The sequence below is a fragment of the Sander lucioperca genome, chromosome 11 (assembly GCF_008315115.2).
Source record: "Sander lucioperca isolate FBNREF2018 chromosome 11, SLUC_FBN_1.2, whole genome shotgun sequence".
NCBI lineage: Eukaryota > Metazoa > Chordata > Actinopteri > Perciformes > Percidae > Sander > Sander lucioperca.
Window position 1 is genome coordinate 33,056,260 of NC_050183.1, and position 20,867 is coordinate 33,077,126.

The 20,867-nt window shown below is 44.6% G+C and overlaps 1 protein-coding gene across 2 annotated transcripts in view; it reads left to right on the top strand.

Annotated features, from left to right (window-relative positions):
- mcf2l2 (MCF.2 cell line derived transforming sequence-like 2) overlaps positions 1 to 20,867 on the top strand; it is a 286,969-nt gene that overhangs the window by 217,583 nt on the left and 48,519 nt on the right. For both annotated transcript variants that reach the window (XM_036007118.1, XM_036007119.1), the window contains exons 26-27: positions 9,674 to 9,710; positions 9,941 to 10,038. In XM_036007118.1, coding sequence (XP_035863011.1) covers positions 9,674 to 9,710; positions 9,941 to 10,038 — 135 coding nt within the window. The remainder of the gene's footprint in view (positions 1 to 9,673; positions 9,711 to 9,940; positions 10,039 to 20,867) is intronic.

Sequence of the window (20,867 nt, forward strand, 5' to 3'; positions counted from 1 at the left end):
AGGGCTTTAACTATTAATAACGCATAAACAAAAAACATAAAAAATGCTCCAACATATTTACACTTATATACGCACAGAAACTGACACCTGTCTCTGTGTGTCCGCTGGCTCACATCTCTTCTCTATCCCTTTGTGTTACTACCTCTCTCTGCCCTCTCTGTACCAGTAAGCATCAGCCATCCACAGTTCCACTCTGTGTGTGTGTGTGTGTGTGTGTGTGTGTGTGTGTGTGTGTGTGTGTGTGTGAGCAGACTGACTAATACAGTTTTTCTCGATTTAAGACACATTTCTTGAAATCCTCACCCATTTTCTCAAAACTGTAAACACTAAACCAAATTATCAAACTATATTCACAAAACACCTGACTCTGCTAGCAAAATCAAACAATGCTTTGAGATCAAACACAAGCCAATCAACTAAACACTACAGAGCATTCATTAGACATTACCTCACAAATTCAACAACACAGTGTCCATGGCATGTAGTTACAGAAAAGAAATGGGTAACACTTTATTTTAAGGGGTGTGCATAAGACTGACATGACACCGGCATTATTATGACATGACACCTGTCATGAACATGAAGGAGTCATTTTGAGTATTCATGACTGTTGTCATGTCATTAAGTGTCATTCGGTTTAGGCATTAGGAGTGCGATTGGTTAGGGTAAGAATACCAGGGTTGGCCAATCAGAGGCAGAGTAGGGCGGGACATATCTTCACCATCAAATTTGCTCGGCATTAGCGATCACGCGTTTACTTCCCCCACCATAGTCACTCCAAGTCGCTCAAACTGCAAATGTCCTCTCCATGTCTCTGAAATAGGCTGACATACTACTTTTACACTCATACTGACCGACACCAGACTCACGCACTGGCCACGGTTACATTTGGTGTCTCCTTGTGACAGCCTACCTACCATGTAGCAACATTCACTTCTAACATTTAACTTAACATAACTACCAAGATAACATTATGTGTATTTGTATGTGATATAATACTTTCCCCTTGGTAATGTAGCCTATGAATTTCCATGAACACAATTCTAAGATGCACGAGACATAAAGGCTTCTGGCATCGGTTGATAACTCAAACTTGCCAAGAACCTAGACACCCGTTTCATTACATAGACTCGTGTTAGGCACGGTTATGGTCTCGTTAAGTAGCCTGTAGCCTAGCCTAATGCAAGTTGTGAATTGGTAAACCGTAGCTTACCTAACGTGCCGTTAATTCTCATTCGGCAAGAGTTTGTTGACAAGTCCAAATTGTTCAGTGGAACCATACTTGAGGTTATGGATATTATTCATGACACTGTCATACAGTGTTGGGAAGGATACTTTCAAAACGTATTCCGTTACAGTATACAGAATACATGCCCAAAAATGTAATTTGTAACATATTCCGTTACATTACTCAATCTGAGTAACGTATTCTGAATACTTGGATTACTTCCACATTGAATTGCATTTTATAAGTGTAGGAATGCAGCCATCAAATCCTGCTTACTAAACAGGCCTATTCGCACGTCAACTAAGCAGGTAGCTACCTGATACAACTATAAAATAGCAAGGTGACCAGTAAAACTACAGCAAACAACTACCCCTGGCTAATTAAAAAAAATAACTTACTTTAAGATGCAGTGTTGGTCATCTTACTTTAAAAAAGTAATTAGTTACAGTTACAACAAACTTTTCTCCCAAAAAGTAATTGAGTTAGTAACTCAGTTACCACATTGTAAAAGTAATTAGTTACTCAGCAAAATAACTGTGACGTTATTTTTTATGTTCTATAACGCTATTACGTTCTATAACATCTTTAACGTCAAAGATGTTTATATTAACTGATTGAAGAATAAAAACACTATATACAGTATTTTAGAACATTTGGTATTTATTTGAACTCAATAGATTGCAGCCTGCCATATGATATGCATAGAAATAAAAACATATAAAAAATAAATATTGAAAACAAAATTCAAGTGCAAAATTAAGACACACAAATTTAAACTTGGGGAAAAAAAACAAAGGAAAATCTGGCCATTAAGTAGTGCAAATCTCTGTAACTGTATATTAGGCCTACTGCACAATAAACAGAACAATATCCAACTCTTAAATATTCAGTACAGTAACTAAATTAAATATTGAAAATAAATAATTTTCACACACTTTGCATTCAAGTGCAAAACTAAGATACACAACTGTAAACTTGGGTAATAAGAAACAAAGGAAAATCTGGCCTTTAATTAGTGCAATTATCTGTATCTGTATAATACTGCACAATAAACAGAGCACTATCCAACTCTTAAATATTCAGTAAAGTAATAAAAATTAAATATTGAAAATAAATAATATTCAGTTAGTCACACACTTTGCAATCAAGTGCAAAACTAAGACACACAAATGTAAACTTGGGTAAAAAGAAACAAAGGAAGATCTGGCCATTAAGTAGTGCAAATCTCTGTACCTGTATATTATTGCATAATAAACAGAGCACTATCCAACTCTCTATGTAGATTAACATGTTGTTCGTTCTCAGTGAAAATGAACAATACATTAATCTATACTAAAATACTCCTCATCTAACGACTAAACCAGTGGTTGTAACGTAGGAGGAGAAGCTTTTCGAATCTTTTGTCTGACAGTCTGTTCCCCTCGGAGAGAAGACAAGCTTGCCCAGGCTGAACAGTCTCTCAACAGGTGCACTAGATGGAGTAGCAGCATTGTAACGTAGTGAAATTTTCTTGATGAGAGAAAATCCACACAGAGAGTTGAAGTTTTTGTGCTGAAGATTTAATATAGTCTGCCACCTGGTTTTCTGCTGAAGAGGAGGTGTCCTCCTCATCCTCCTCAAAGGAAAAGAAATCGTTCTCTTTGGCTGAATCTGTGTGATGTGAAGATGTGCTGGTACCTGGCTGTGGTTCTTTGAGGACAATTTTCCGGCACTCTGCCAGCAAACTTCCCTTAGCCTTATCCTTTAACTCCTGTGACCGCAGCCAGCGAAGTTTGAATTTTGGAAGAGTTACGGCAGCAAGTATAGCCTCTTCATTTCCCAGGACATCAGCAAATCTGGTTTTGATAGCCTGAAATGATTAGAATAATCACATTAAATGTATGTATCTACACTGATTTGTGTAGATACATACATACATTGTGTTATTATTATTATTATTATTATTATTGTTATTGTAATTATTATAACTAGTAGTAGTAGTATTTATTATTATGAGTACTACAGCAATGTTCACTTAATAAATAATAAAATATTCAATTCAAGTTCTTACTGTGACTATGGCGTCAGGAAGGTCCCTCAGTATTTGCAGGCCACTTTTAAGGACTTCTGTCTTCAGCATTAATGTCTCCATCGTTGGTAGGAGTGTACCATGAAAACAGTTGTCTTCTCCCTGAAGTATATCTAAGGCAACTGTAAGGGGCTTCATCACAGTACAGTACTCCTTTAAAAACTGGTGTTCCCTTTCTGTTATCGCTGTCAGGCCTAATTTGGAGGAGATGGTGTTAAGGTCTACCTTGGATATTTCACAGATTCGAGCCAGGGCATCATAGAAGGAATTCCATCGTGTTGTACAAGGTACAAGCAGCTTTTTTGACACCAACTCATCAACTGTTTCAGTAGCCAAAGTTGATCGACTAGTCTTGTTCCATAGGGCAGTACATTTGGCAGTAGCACTTCTGTAAACAGCCTTTGTTGCAGGTTTTGACAGCAGCCACTTGTCAACATCTGTACATGAAATCAGGTTTAGTGTGTGTGATGCACATCTCTTGTGGGGGGGGGGGGCAAAGTGATCACAACATCACTATCATATTATCAGTTGCATGTAGAGCATCATTAATGTCTGTAAATGTCACCTCATCTTCATCGTCTTCAGAATCACTCTCCTCAAGTGGCTGGTACCTCTTAAATGCTTTAACAAAATTAGAGCCATTATCAGTCACTGTTGCTGTGATTTTGTGTGTTATCCCATATGTTGAGTGTATATTGTCAAGCTCAACTGCAATGGCGTCATGAGTATGATGCCCCTTAAACTGTCTGCAGGCAAGAGCTGCTTTCTCTCTTTCCATGTTATTTGGATTGATCCAATGTGCTGTCACACCCATGTAAATTTTATTGTGGGCAGTCCAGATGTCTGCTGTAGTTGAAATGTACTCTATTTCCTCAAATGACTTTTTGAGCTCAATATTAATTTTTTCGTATTCACTGTCTATGAATTTAGCAAAAGTGTTTCGGCATGGGGCAACCCCCCTTCCTCCTCCTCGTATTGGTATTTTAGCAAGGATAGCTCTGAATGACTCAGACTCCACAGTGGACAGGGGTAGCATGTTTTCAACAACATATCTTGCAATCAATGTGTTCAGCTCGGCCTTGGTCACCTGTTGCTGACCCGAAAAATCGAGCGTTGCTTGTTTTAACAGAGTGGCTCCGTCTCCTTCGCTGGAGCTCACGCTAGCTGCATTTGGGCTTGGGGTTGGGTTAGCAGCAGCAACAAGTGTCAGGTTAGCATGTGTTGATTGTGTTGCTTCATAAGATTCGAGTTGCTTGAGGCAGACGTGGATAAAGTCTTTTTTCCTGGGCATAGCGTGCATGTTACATAAACATTCTTGCCTTTAATTTCAATGAGCGAGAAGTAGTGCTGGTACTTCCAGTTCGAGAACACTACTTTTGAATTTCCCTGGCTCGTCGCCATTGTCGCTGTCTTGTGTTTAGTGGTAGTCAGAGCGTGCAGTGAGACAGCGTGAGCAGGGGATCCGCCCACCCAGCCGATATTCATCGCATTTGCAACGGTGTCATCATCCCCACCCCTGCTCTCTCCAGGCAGCTGATGTGTAGCCAAAGCCTGACACCTCGTGCTTCATTCAACCAAATTGTAGTAACGCGCCACTTTACATTCTCAGTAACGATAACGGCGTTGCAACAATGGGAAAATTAATTAATTAGATTACTCCGTAAAATAACGCCGTTAGTAACGCCGTTATACTTAAACGCCGTTACTCCCAACACTGTTAAGATGCTTCTTCAGGTTGGAGGTGGAGTCTTTGGACACTAAAAGGAGGTTGGTTGCTGGCAAGCAGAGGTTGCACTGCACAGTTATATTTCATTCTCCCTTCTCTTTCTTTAATGTGAAATGCTGTTTGAATTTTCAAGATAGAAACGCATTCCTGCCCTGGCTCTGTTGTGACAATTCCGACTCCATTGTGACTGATCACGCAAATAGCAAATTTTTTCGTTTTTATATTGGGGCTTCTGGGAAATGCATGGAGTTGCCTTAAAGTGCCCATATTATGAAAAAAATCACATTTTCTGGGATTTGGGGTGTTATTTTGTGTCACTGGTGCTTCCACACGCATACAAACTTTGAGAAAAAACCATCCATGCTGTTTTGAGTGAGATACGGCTTTCTGAATGTGTCCTGCCTTCAGTCTCCGGGCGAGCTGTTCAAAATCTGCACGGCTTTCTACGTCACTAGCCGAAACGAGCTGGCTAACCGCAACCGTTAGCATGCTACCTCGTTCTCAATGGCAAAGCACTGCTACAACATCACCATAATCTACAAAAGAACTACTTACATGTGCGCCCTTGTTTAGAATAAGTCTCCCGGCTAATCCTGCCTTATAACTGACCAAAGTTGGAGAAACAGCCTTTCTTTTACTGTCTATGGAAACAGCTAGCTAACATGATCCTTACCTAGCTACTGCACATGTGCGACTACAAACAAACATAGTACAGAAGAAGAGATGTCTCACTCTGTAGCTGAAACAGAGACCTGAACTCAGAGTGAAAAGAGGATCTGCAGCAGTGAGAGAGAGCGGTGCAGTACAACAAAAATATGTTTTTTGAAAATTAAACCATGTAAACCTATTCTGGTACAACCTTAAAAGTCGTGACTCTCCCGATTGCCACTCCGCTACTGGTTAAGTGTATTATTAGGGACCGAGCGCCGACAGCGGCAAAGGCCCTATTGAAGAAATTATTAATAGGGCCCGAGCACAAAAGTGCAAGGCCCCAACGATGCATTGCACTGAAAGTGCGAAGGAACCTATTGTTTTTGTAAGGATTATTATTCTGCGACATCACTCACATTTCACATTTCACGCACACATGTCAGACCTGGCAAAAACTACAAAGTTCTGTAGTGATTGTGCTCGAGCGTGGCCAGGGGGCTCCATAGCGCCCCCTAACGAGCTTCGGAATTCTGAAAAAAATTAGAAGTCAATACCAAATTTTGAGTGAACATAGGTCTCATCTTGACAGCGGCAAAGGCCGTATTGAAACTGAAGGAATTATTATTAGGTCCGAGCACCGACAGCGGTGAAGGCCTTATTGAACTGAAGGAATTATTATTATTACGGCAAATGAATTGCCTTTTTGAGGGGCTTAACATACTCAAAAACTCACCAAAATTAGCGGTCGCATCAAGTCTGATGAAAATGTACGTATTTTAAGGGTTTTGGGAATAGGCGCACAATAATGGCTCGCTAGCGCCCCCTACAAAGTTAAAACAATTCAGCCCCTGGAGTACGTCTAACGTATACTAACGAAACTTGGTACACATATGTTCAAGACGTACAAGAAAGCTCATTGGAGCCATACCCTAAACCCAACAGGAAGTCCGGCATGTTGAATTGAAAGTTCGAAATTAGTGCGATTTTGGCCATTTCCACGTCGTACTTTAACAAACTCCTCCTAGAGATTTCATCCGATCAACTTCAAATTTGGTCTGTGCCATCTTAAGACCTTAGAGATGAAAAGTTATTAAAAGAAAAACGTTTAATCATAGGGTATGGCCGTGGTGGGGCGGCCATTTTGTGCGTTTCACCATCGAAACAGGAAGTGGGTGTAACTTGAGTGTACATTGTCCAATTGGCTCGAAACTTTTCAGGATTCATAAGAGTCAAACCCTGAGGACATATAAAGGCCGATATTTACTCAAAGTCATAGCGCCCCCTAGTGGCAACAGGAAGTAGGCCTAAAAGTCAAGGTGCTATACTTTAACGAACTCCTCCTAGAGATTTCATCAGATCTACTTCAAATTCGGTGTGTGTCATCTAAAGACCTTAACGATGAAAAGTTATTAAATGAAATTGTTGTAAGTTTATTTGATTAGGACAATGCACATTAATCAACATTTCTGTAAATGCGCCAGTGTTAGCCAGTCGGCTAATTAAATTAAGAAATTGTTGTAACTTTAGTGTACATTGTCCAATTTGGCCAACATTTCTCAGGATTGACAAGGGTCCAGACCTGAGGACATTTAAAGGCCAAAATTGACTTTGGTCATAGCGCCATCTGCTGGCAACAGGAAATCAGCCTTATATGACAAACATCATCCAATTTACATGAAACTTGTGTGGTCTACGTGTGATACTGAGACGCCCCCTATACGTTAACCACGCCCACTTACTCAGGCCACGTCCCCTTTCATAACATTTGAATCGTTTAAGGTAGAGTCTTGTGTGAGGTGTCATTGAACTCAGCAGAGAGTTCCTTCTTCATTGGTAATGGTTTGGCCCGCCCCACTATGCTTAAGCAACGCCCCCTTTCATAACTGGTGACCCATGTAAGGTATAGTCTTGTGTGAAGTATCATTGAACTCAGCAGAGAGTTCCTTCTTAATTTTTGATGGTTTGGCCCGCCCCCTATGCCTAAACTACGTCCCCTTTCATAACTGGTGACCCATTTAAGGTAGTCTTGTGTGAGGTATCATTGAACTCAGCAGAGAGTTTCTTTTTGATTGGTGATGGTTTGACCCGCCCCCTATGCTGTAGCCACGCCCCATTTTTATAACTTATGACCTGTTTGATGTAGACCCATGTGTGAGGTATCATTGAACTCAGCACAGACTTCCTTTTTTATTGGTAAAGGTTTGCCCCGACCCCTATGCTTTGGCCACGCCCCCTTTCACAGCTAATGAACTGTATGACAGTGTGTGAGGTATCATTGAACTTAGCAGGGAGTTCCCTTTTCATTGGTGACGATTTGCAGTGTCTGAGTGTCACGAGACCGTTAACATTTGGCAAAGAAAAAACAAAAAACTGATTTAATTGATAAAGCACATCATGGCTACACTTTTTTGTCATTTGTTTAAAATTTAACAAGCAATTTGTTGTATTTTAGCAAAATGCTGAAAGCAGCAGAAATGCAGAACTGAGTAGACTACATTTTAATATCTGTTTATTTATCACAAGTTATATCATTATTGTGATATTCAACGTTAGGGCATTTCGCATATTTTCCTCATAACTACCCTGAAATTGTGTCAAATGCCACATAGTGTCGCAATATTTTCATCTGTATCTGTATCATCTTTTAGTCTAATTTGTTTAATATGTAAATAGTTATTTATTTCTAAATTATCTCATAATGTTATGTAGTCACTGTTTTCACCTTTGTTTGACTAGTTTATAACTGAACCCATTATTACAAAACAGCGCCGTCACATCCCGCGCCACACATCACCGTAATTAAATTCTCAACCTGTGGGAAACACTGGAAGCAACCGGCAATAATTAGTGAATAAAAACCGCATTTCTGTTAGAAAAAGGAGCAACAGAGGGGTAACTTTGCCATGCCTGTTTTTGTACTGATGGAATTAGTGCTGTAGAAACATGTTGCTTACATTTGGGGTTCCCAACCTTTCTGGCTTGTGACCTCTTAAACAAAGCAATGTCTATTTGCTAACTTTTAGAGGCCTTTGAGAGGACTATAATTATTAAGTAATTCTAATGGCAAAAGAAAAGATTAGAGTAAGAATAAAAAATAAATATATTTTTTCTGCTTTCATATTATGTTAATCATCTCATGACCCCTGAGTTGATTTGTTTGATGCAACCCTGTGTCTGTAACTGTGCACAGTTTTACATCACAGTGCTGCTCTCTGCCAAGGTTCTCCTCTTAGACTGCACACATCTCAATGTGACCAGTCTTTATAAATAAAACATTGCTAGGTGCATTATGAAAAAATATATCCATTTTTCTGAATACAATATTCAGGGCATGTGAAATGGCTGCATGCTGAGTCAGCATTTGTGCGGCAGGTTCATTGGTTACTTGGAATGGGAGGTGACAAGCGAAATAATTCACATAGCTTGGTATTTCACTTACAGTATGTGAGCTATGCATTTGGCCAAGGCTGCGCCTCACTTCAGTTATTTTACTAGATTCTTCTCTAGAGATGTCTTGTCATACAGCAGAATCCTGTGGCTGGCCAGATTTCTTAACTTTGCATTTATGAAGCCTTTTATTTAGAAATGGGTTGATATAAAAAGCTGTATCCCCGGTAACTTCCATGTTCTGATGTTTCTTTCTTTTTTTCATAGCACCACAAAAAAAAACATGTTAAACAAAATATTAATCACACATTCTGGTGGAAACAGGTAGGCCTTCCACTTTACCTTTAGCCTGGCGGGCTAGCGCTAGTCTCTGGAGTTTCATATGTACGGGAAAACAAAGCTCTGGAAGCCCAGAGATTGGTTTGACGCATTTCTGGGGGGAGGCTTTAAACTTCAGCAGACCTTTAATTAATAAGACAGCAGATCAGAAAATGCTCACATAAATCATTTCTGTTACCATCATATGGACCTCTCCGTTCTCTGTGAAAGGCACTAAGGAAACAATGTTATCAATTAATGAACAGTAAAATGTAATATCTCTTTGTGTTCACAGAAGCCAGCCAGCTCAACATATATGGGGTCCCCATGAGGTGAACCACCAACTTATTTTCAAACTACAAAATGACATGATGATTCTTTTCAGCACAAAAAAGCTAAAATAAAGAGTTCATAAAATGAACATCTACTATTATACAGATTTTGCACAGGATCTGAAACCTTGTTGTGAGAACATTCCATATTACACAGGGGATATAAGGATCATTCTGCTCCAGCCATTTCGTCCACTAATTTTAGCTGTCACTCTACTCTTGTACCCCAGGAATGTGCGTAAGATGGCGCTGAGACAATCCGATTCATCGAGTCCAGAGTCATGCTTCAGGAGAACCAACCCTAGCCCTAATATGAGGCAGAAGAGAGGTGAGAGATATAGATAGATAGTATAGGCACAGCCCTCTAAGAGCTATTGCTATTGGGTTAATCCCTTCACGCATGTGCAGTCGTGAAGATTTCTTTCGCGCCCTGTGCCCCGCACGGGCTCTCTTACGTCCGCAGATACTGTATATTACAGTGGCACGACCAGAGATCTGCTCCCAACATCAGCATTTTTCTTCAGCCAATGTTGGTGAAGCAGGTGGCCCGAATCTTAGAGGGCTGTGCCTATACTCATAGAATCCGGAGTTACAATACGTAACTATCGTTCTATTTTGTATAGGCTTCGCCCTCTAAGAGCTATTGCTATTGGGTTAAGGGCGAAGCTGACGTAGTCGACATAAGGTCCACAAGCAGAACATAGACTAATTCGTCTTCCTATTCACACTGAACAAGGTTTAATGAATCAAAACACACATTATTTTGATGAGAATAATGTCATCATCATGAGTAGGCCTACTGATCGTGAGGGCCATGTCATGTGGATTGTGAAAATGTTTTATGGTGACAAAAAATTAACATCACAATTAATAGCTGCAAAAAAAACTTCATTCCTCTAAGCCACTCAGGTGCAGGAGGATGGAGACAGCAGCAAAACCAATCCTGACAGCGCATCATCTGCCGTCAAGTGCGGGTAAAACTGCGTGAGTCATGGGGGACTCAGACGCACCGTGCAGATAAAAAAACGGATGAACGTGGGGACGGGGACGCCCAGGAAGCCACTGCTGTTGTGCCGACACAAGAGGAGGCTGCAGATGCTGGCAGCGCTCTCATGGAGTGCGCCCGAATGTTCTGGGGGGGGTTTCCACTCCTTGTGCACTATAGGCCTGGGTGATAGCTTCATACAGTCAATGAGACAGACGCTGCTCCGAAAGAGCTGCACCCTGTGTGCGTTCTCTGTAGTGAACGAACAGCCGCTGTGTTCGTCTGATGTCTGTTGAGCGTAAAACATACTGGAATAACGTGCGGACCTCCGCGTCATTGTTATGAGGTGGAGGGAAAAAACTCCCTCGCCCAAAGGTGTTGTTAAAACTTTCAGTGTAATGATGGATTTGGCTGTAAAGTGACTGCGTTCCCGTCCCTTCTAATGGAGCGCACATAAATCACACACCCTCTTAGCCGACGTCAAGGCAAAGGAGGAGCGCTGTTTTTAGTGACAGCATCCTGAGAGGGGCTTGTGCCAGAGGCCCGAAAAGAAGGGTTCCCAGAGCTCGCAGCACCAGGGCTAAAACCCATTGAGGTGTGAGAGAGCGCACAGCATGTTTCTGTCGTCTGACCCCCTTAAAAAACGTTTTACCAGGGGGTGCGCAAAAACTGACCTCTCTCTCCATAGCCCTCGTGGCCGGACTGTAGACGGAGCCAAATCATTATCCACCAGTGTTTGGAGGTAGTCAACACTAGGGGCAGAGGACACGACTTGGGCTCTGCACCTTTCTCCACACACCAGCGCCGGAAAAATGGACCCACCGCCCCGCGTAACACGCCATAGTGGAGGGGGCTCTCGTGCCCTGGATAGTGCACGTAACGGCAGTGGGCAAGCCTAGCCTCTCCAGATGCTCTCGCTCAGCGGCCAGGCCAATAGCCGCTGGCTTATCACTGGGGGGGTGGAATATCGCACCGTTCAGCTGCGACAGTGCGTCCCCTTGCCACGGCAGTTGCCATGGGGACACGGCCAGTAGTTGAACCAGGGTCGGGAACCAGGATGCGCTTGTGCATTCCGGTGCCACCATAATGCCCAATAGGCTCTCCTTCTGGATGCGTGCCAGGAGGCGAGGAATCGGAGGGACCAGGGGAAAAGCGTATAGGAGAGTCCTGGGCCATGGTTGGTGAGAAAAGGCGTTGGCCCCCCTGCCATCTCTGATTCACACATGCCTCCCCAGCCGGCGAGAGACACGTCTGTGTACACCATAATGTGTGTGAGGTCACTCTCCCCAGGGGAAAAAACCCTGGATGACAGGGTCCGGGGGTTTCCCCAATATGCCAGGTCCGACTGTAGAGAAGGAGGGATGGTCAGCATACGCCACTAGTGCCATATCGGGTCTATGTGCATTCGACTGGACCATCTCTTAATCCTTCCCATGTGGAGGAGACCCAGAGGAACCAGACTCGCAGACATCATGCCTAGGAGGCTCATCACAGACCGTGCCGACACTGTCGTGTGAGGCGTGATGCGTGACAACAGAAAGCTTAGTGCTTCGCGCTGACAGTTTGGCTCTCATAGTGGTTGTCTGTGAGGGGACCAGCGAGCTCTTTTGCCAGTTTATGGCAAAGCTCAGTGTCTGTAAGTGCTGCACAAACTCCATTGTGTGGAGCGCAGCCCTCTCCTGGGAAGGAGCCATAATGATTATTTATTAATTGCATATTATTATTAATTTATTAATTATTATGAATCGTCCAAATAAAAAAGGGGACTTGATCCCTTTTCTGCGTAACGGCTGTAACACTGTCTCCGTACATATGAAGAACGCGGAAAATACGCGTCTCTCAGATTCACGCAAGTGAGCCAATCGTGGTGGCGCACACATTCCAACACGTGTCCGATCATCAGCATGTGGAACAGGCACTACATAATGTTCATAATTGAATTGAGACAGGTCGAGAAGGGTTTCATTCCGCCAGTCTTTCCCGGTATGAGAAGTAATGGGAACAGAAACCGACGTTCTCTTGGAGGGGACACATCCTTTGCCAGCTCTGCCAGCTCTGACGTCAGAGCAGCTATCTCCCCTGAGATGACACGGCTGTTTCCAACACACCGTCTAAAAGGAGGAGGAGGGCTGGTAAACTGGTGCGTATAGCCTTTTTTGTGATAAGCTTGACAGCCATGCATTCCTGGGTGGCAAGCTCTCCCACACTGCGCGCGCACATCCGTGTGTTGTCTGTTGCCATAGCAACAGACAGCGCGCCGCTATGCTGTGGATGCATGGCGGGGCAGTCATCGAGTCAGAGGTCTCCCTGTCCCGCTAGACGGCCAGGGGAAGAGTGACCCCGAAATTCCACCAACTGCGGAACGGCTGCGGATCGGCTCTGCTGCGTGTCGGCTCCGTGCTCCGCCGTCCTTCAATACCCACCAGGTCCGGATTTGTTGAGGTACAGCTGCGGCCATGACTGACAGCTGTAGTCAAGAGGACCCACGAGATCTCACAAATTCATGTAGAATAGAACCACAAAACCAACAACAGTTTGTTTCCATCCAGAGGAGTAGAGGAGAAACAACTCTGTGCTGTGTTTTCAAGGTGTAGTGCAGGGAAATATGATCCGCCGTGAGCACAGTGTATTTTATTTTGAAAATTAACCGGATGTTTTATTTTGCTTCTGTGCTAGACTTCCTGTCCCGCACTATCTGCCCTGTGCTTAATTGCTGCGGAGCTCTCCGGCGTCCGGCAAAAATAGAAGCGCTGCGTAGCTGCTTCGGCACAGCTTCAGCGATCCGTCTGCAGTCAGTGAAAATACACACATTGACTTTAATGGAAACCTATCGACTCCGCCGCCATTCCAGAGCGGATCCGCAGACGTAGACGCAGCCGGTGGAAATTGGGGGTGATTGTGTAGCACGCACATACTAAGTGGACGCTCGCTCCCGCAGTTTACACAGTGTGGGAGTGACCGGGCTCCGCCTAGAGCACCACATGTGTGCAAGGCGTCAGAGCCGTTATCTGAACTCAAGATACCATGATAGTTTTTACCATACCGGTAAGAGCTGGGGAAAGGCTGGCGAGTTGAGGTGTATAGCCGTGTGTTGTTTGTTGCCATAGCAACAGAGAGCGCTGAGCCTTCCCGCGCTAGAGCGTGACTGAGAGAGCGGCACGAGCATGCCTGTGTGTCAGCTGTTGACACAGCAGTGAGTATCGTGCCCCCCCGCCACTGCGAAAAGGTAGTAGTTTGATTCTCGCAAGCATTCTCTCAACACTCACCATTCCGAGTAATCAGCTGGAGGTGGAGAAAAAACTGAGTAGGCTATAAACAAGCACTCTGAGTGGGTGTGTGTGAGCCTGTAAATTCTGACAGAGTGTGGCTGGCTCCGACCGCATACTGCCCGTGGGCATGGCAGCGAGTCTGTCTGCGTGTGTGTGAGGTGAAACATGAGGTCCAGCAGCCGCAAGATGCCCAGGGGGGACAAGGTGGACTGACTGAGAGGGAAAACCGGCTTTTTAAGGGAACTGTGTGGCCCTTAAAAATGCTGTTATGATTCCAACTCTAGCTGGAGTGAGACACGTGTTCCCGGTGCCCCGTCACCATCACTCCCACCACCGTTTGCGGAACGGCGAGGGGGGTGCTGCCCGCCGGGACTCATGGCCGCGCCGCCATAGGTGGAGCTGGAGCCGGGTCACCGTCTCCTTGAGCCGACACATCGGTGCCGCCGTTGTGGCCGAAGCGCCGCTCTCTAGGAGGTGTGTTATCGCATCCCCTCCACTACCTACAGCCCGTGGCTGCCCCAGCCTCAGCGGGGAACAGCCAAGCTTAGCGGTCATGGCGAAGACAGTAGAGTTAGCAGTCATGCTAGCAAAAAACGGTATTGTTCAGTGCCACGGCCACCTAGGCGGTACACTGGTATGCGCGGTCAGTGAAGCGAGCATGGACCTGGTTTCGGGGAGACGGCGTTGTGGGCTTCCGTCGGCCGAAAAAAGGGGCCGTCGGAAGCGGGATGGAGGCCAGGCTCTGCCGCTGTGGCAGGACCACCGTCCATTTCCCGGGTTAGGGGAATGTTACTCGGCATTCACACAGGTCAAGAACAAGAACCTTAGCGCTGGTGCTCCTCTCCTGGGACGGAGACAGTCGCCGTAGCGGGACTCGTAGTCCTCCGCCACTACGAGCTCCAGCCCTCCCAACGGGGAGGAGGGAGAGCCGGCAAGGGAACCATCTTCGGGGGATCGAGTCAGCGGACTCCAAAGAGGTCCCCTTCCCAGCCGTCTGGGTGCCGCCGCAGGCGGTAACCTTACCTTACTCGACTGTCCGCTCGGCTGCCATCGTCTGCCGCTTCAGTTCCTCCGGCGGTAAGCAACCGCAGAACTGCCGGTGGTTGGCGGGGTGCTAGCCGGTGGTCGGTACACGGCAGACACCGCTGTTCTTCAAAGTCTTCAAACTGCTTGTTGCTGAAGAAAAAATGGGAGCAGATCTCTGTAATATACAGCATCTGCGGACATAAGAGAGGCCCGTGCGGGGCACAGGGCGCGAAAGAAATCATCACGACTGCGCATGCACAAAGGGATTAACCCAATAGCTCTTAGAGGGCGAAGCCTATACGAAATAGAACTATTCCCTCCATCACTCCCTTTCCATCTATGACTTTCAGCCCTATAACTTAGCTCCCTACATGCTTCCATTTGTCTTGTCTTTAGGTTTCTTTTTTAGGTATCATACTTTTAACTATATAGCAAAAATCATGTATTTTCACAAGGCTGTGAATTATGTTCTTACATAGACTAGAAATGCTTACCCTAAGTTTAAGCAGATATATGGTTGCTGTGTGATTGTCCATGTTATTTGAGAGTTTACCATCTCTGAGACGTCTACATTAGGCAATTTCAGTTTTAAAGTTTTTTTTGTATTAAATTGACATCTGTCCATACCAGCATTTGTAGGTATTTTTGAGAGACCTCTGTCCGCAGTGAAAATGTCTTCTTCGCCCTCTCTCCAGTTGGCAAACAACAAAAGTGCATATCAGCTAACAGATGTGCACAGGCCAACTGATCAAATCATTATTTTATAACTGCAACGTCGTCTGACAAAATCTACATAAATGTAGAGAAAAATATGCACGCACGCACACACACACACACACACACACACCAGGGCTGCCAACTCTCACGCATTTGATTGGTTTCACACGCTCACACGCCACACCCCCGATTTCTCACGTTGAAGTGTCAACCTGGTCGGTAAAATTCCTGAAAGATGAGTTTATTTATAGATCTACCTGTTGAGCCACTCGTGATCGACTAGTTATGCTTTCAGAGACGGTGAGGGGGTTCAAGAGTGCTCCCTGCCTGTGGGATTTTCGAAATGTTCTCACATTTGCGATGCTACTTCACAAGCCATCCCAGGCGCATTTCCCACCGCATTTCCCCAGCTTCAGGTATGTATGCTTTGAGTATTTAGTAAATACAGACCCGTCCGTCGCTTTGTGTCCACTCTCTCTGTAAAAATAGAGGTGAGCAGTGCGGCTGGTAAGTGTAGCAACTTCTGTTAATTCTAGTGGACTCGCTCTGCTGTGGGCAGTGACGCGTTGCATTCGTGCTCTACCTCCGATGAAGAGCAGCGTACAGCCACTTCTCTAAACTTTGTCAGAGACCGGAGACCCAAATGGGCCTCTCCAAATCTCGGAGAACACAGATGGGAGGAGTTATATTTTGAATGTGCACAAAGTTGTAAATATGAGCAGAAATCTTGCCAAACACATCTGAGCTATTGAAGTCCAGGGGTTTATAAATTAATTAAAATGAATTAATGTATGATTCACATGAATAAGTGCCACATGCACATTTAAAGGGGTTACTCCCCCCCCACCCCAAAAAAAAAGACGCAAAAGAGGAGGGAAGAGTAAATTAGGCCTACATGTGTGTTGACTCAGCAGAGATAATGTTAAATTAGAAAAAGCTGATCTACAAGAGAATAGTTGAAAGTAATACAGAATGCCTGAGGGCCTTATTTTTCTATATTTTCAATTGTTTCCAGCTTAAATTGATGTAGAAAAGGGTAGAAATAGGTGTATAAAAATTCATTGTTTAATGCTCAAAATTATATGTTTCCTCACAAAATCTGGAAACAAAACCTATGCCATTGGGTTGCCAGGCCAGCTGTGACTGGTCCAGATGTTTGTGCCAGCTCACCAGGGGGGCAGATACTGGGGAACTTTGGTCCACTATTGTGCTTCTCTAACCTCTGTGCATCTCTAAATGTAACTGTAAATAATTCATTAAATGTTTCATAAAATGAACAAATAGTCTCTCTTTTCCCAAAACATTACGTAAGTGGGGCACAGAGGATGAGGGCCAAACATTACTGGGCCTTGGCACAAAAAAAGTTTGAGAAAGGCTGTGATATAACACATGCACAAAATGAGCCATGCTGTGTCTTTTGTCTTGCTGTTGGTATATTTTCAGTTAGTAGGGAATTTTATTAATTTTAAGTCAGCAGGAGAGAGGACAGCTGTACATTGAAAGCTAGGGCATTTCCATCCATGAGGAAGAGCGAGCCACCCTACACAGTTCAGGTAGCCAGGCTGGTCAAAGTGTTCAGAGGTTTTTCGTCTAGTAAAGGCTAGAGCAGGATTTCTCAATCCAGTACTTGCCTAATATTTTCTGCTGTAGAAAACCTGATGCAACACATGCAGGTCTTGATTTTTAACTGAATCTTAAAGTGCCCATATTATGAAAAAAACACTTTTTTCTGGGATTTGGGGTGTTCTTTTGTGTCTCTGGTGCTTCCACACACATACAAACTTTGAAAAAAATCAATCCATGCTGTTTAGAGTGAGATCCAGTTTCTGAATGTGTCCTGCCTTCAGTCTCTGGGTGAGCTGTTCAAAATCGGCACGGCTTGTGACGTCACAAGCCGAAATGAGCTGGCTAACCGCAACCATTAGCTCGTAGCGTTAGTGTTAGCGTTAGCATGCTAACGCTAACGCTAATGCTAACGCTAGCATGCTACCTCGTTCTCAATAGCAAAGCACTGCTACAACACATACAAGTTCACCATAATCTACAACATAACTACTTACATGTGCACCCTCATTTAGAAGTCTCCCAGTTAATCCTGCCTTGTAACTGACCGAAGTTGTAGAAACAGCCTTTCTTTTACTGTCTATGGAGCTAGCTAGCTGACATGATCTACATCTGAGCTACTGCGCATGTGCGAGTGCAATCAAAGATAGTACAGAAGAAGCAGAAGAAAAGAGGTCTCACTCTGTAGAGAGACCAGCTGAAAAGAGGATCTGCAGCAGTGAGAGAGAGCAGTGCAGTACAACAAAAATATGGTGTTTTTTGAAAATTAAACCATGTAAACCTATTCTGGTACAACCTTAAAATACAATTATGAACCTGAAAATGAGCATAATATGGGTGCTTTAAATAAACTGAACAGAAGCTGTATGAGTATTAGGGAACGTAATCAATTGACATCAACATCTTTCTAGATTGATTGGACTTTTGAACTCCTGAGCTTAAGCAGTACAGTACACCATGGCATATGCCAGTCTCTGTTACATTTCAATCTACCTCCCAACACAATAAATATGTCAATGTAAGCAACTAACATTAATTTTTCCCCTATACTTTCAGAGAGTGATTGACCAATCTGAAGATCACCCTTGTGGCCTCTTGGAAATTAAATGCCCAGATAAAGATGTTTGTGTAGATTGTCCTTACCTTACACAAGATCTGGATGGCAATTTATCATTAAAAAAGGCTCACTAGTATGAATTTCAAATGCTTGGACAAATGGGTCTTATAGGAGCAAATTGGTGTGACATCTTTGTGATGTCTCACAATGACTTCCACTTAGAGAGAAAGTACTTGGATGCCAACATGTGGGCGGACGTGAAGCAGAAACTAGACTGCTTCTATTTCCAACACTTCTTACCAACTCTTTTGAAGTGAAGGTGTAGTTGGCTATACAGGCAAATTGTTTTGGGTTCTATGTCTTTATGTTTACTTTATTATATTTATATAATATTCAAAAATATTTATGAATTTGTATGCATATAATTAAAATAGAGAAATATTTCTTTGATTTGTTTATTCCAGGAAAGTAATGCTGCTATTCAACTGTAAATAAACAAAGGCAGGTTTTAACTGATATGACTTACCTCCTCCATGGGTTTTCCGTCCACCACAGTCACCTGCTGGAGCGCATGGGCCAGGTTGGGTTCATCCAATTGGGCCGTGCCGAATCGGCTCACTAGAGAGGCAGGCTCTGGCTCCACCTCCTGGTCCATCGGAAACATGCCGTTCAGACTCGCCTCCCCTTCCTCCTGACTTGCTTCGCCCAATTCACCCTCCGAGGGGGGTCCTGTTGACACCTGGGGGTCCACTTCCTGGAACCCACACATCCGGGCCTTCGCCTTTCTGGAGTCTGTCCCACCCATCCGGCTTCCTCTCTTCTGGTTTCCTCGTTTTTCTACATCCCCAGACATACTGGCCCATAGTGGGCGGAACATAGGGCAATCCCTCCCAATGAGGACCTGCACGGGCAGATTCGGGACGACTCCCACTGGCCCCGTATTCTGTCCCTTCTGTCCCTTCGGTGAGTATGCACATGATGGGCACAGTGGCGGTCAGGGGTGAGGACTGGGCGAATTCAGGTCTGATCAGGGTCGCCATACTCCCTGAGTCCAAAAGTGCCGTGGTGTCCTTTCCGTTGGCTCTTACCGGGGTGACAGGGGAAGGGCCACTCTCCGCAGCCCAGCACGTCATCAGCAAGTTGCATGGACGTCCTACGGCCACCTCACTGGCTGAGGCCGTAGGCATCGGGACATCGCGGTTTGCACAGTACTGGCGATGTGTCCGGGCTCGCCACACTCGTAGCACTTCCTGCTGTCCAGATTCAGAAAAGGCCGTCGTCTCTGGGAGCTGGCTGTGGGTGTTCCCCCATTGTTAGCCAGACTACCAGCGTGATCCTCTGTCCTTTTTCTCTCATTCTGACAAGGGGAGGGTTCGGTCTTCCGTGTTTGTCCACTGCGCAGAACCTCCAAAGCTACCTGATGTCCTTCCACTAGTTCCACTAGCTGATCTACGCTCTGAGGGTTAGCTTGGCTTGCTAACTTTTTAGCTTCAAACAGCAGAGCGCGTAGGAATTTATCTATGACCACTTTCTCAATGGGTGTGAGCATCAGTGGTTCAGCCGTCAGCCAGCTCTTGGCCAGTCTAATCAGATCATGCATTTGTGCCCAGGGGGATGCTGTGGCATCATACGTCAAATCGTGGAATCTTTGTGCCCTGCTAATCAGATTAAATCCATAACGGCACAGGATTTATTTCTTCAGCACCTCGTAATTTGTCGCCTGGTCAGCAGTCAGATCCTGATATGTCCTCTGTGCAGAGCCTGACAGGAATGGAGCTAGCAGGCTGGCCCATTGATCATGGGGCCATTTCTCCCTAGCTGCTGTTCTCTCAAAGGCTTGGAGGTAAGCCTCAATATCATCTTTTTCAGTCAGTTTTAATATAAACAGGCTCGGTTTGGGACGTGAGACAGCGGGGCCGGCAGCCCCTCCGGCCTGGGCGGCTGTCAGCTGGCCGAGTTCAGCTCGTAGGAGAGCAGTCTGGTTGTTCCTCCATCAACTCTCGATGCATAGCTTGCTGCGCTAGGTTCGACTCCACCAACTGTTTTACCAGCGCTTCCATTGTACTCTGTGTCTCGGTTAGTTATTGAGTCTGGTCGGCTTGCCCACATTCTCCACCATATGTGGCAAGCCCAGGGGTGTGGGTTTCCACGTCACCAGTTCAATAACAAAAGCCAGCACCAGGAGTACAGTTGAACACAGTTGGGAAGTTTATTAAGGATAATTTACAGCGTAGAAGGTGATTTTCAACACTACTTCACCGTTCACTGCTTCACTGTCCACAATCCATTCTCGTCGTCTTCTATCCACATCCACAGGTAATCCACAAACGGGTCCTCATCCAAAACAGTTCGGTACACAGGGGGGTAATCAGCCAGTCCAGGTCACACTAGTTAGTCACACAGTTTAGTTCAGTGTTCTTCTCACTACTTTCCACCACTCTGTCTCACTCAGTTTCTTCTCCTTCCTCCTCTGGTTCTCTTTGTTCCCAGTTCAAAAACCTGCTTCCCTTTTCCCTCAAAAACCTAATCACTCAATTAAT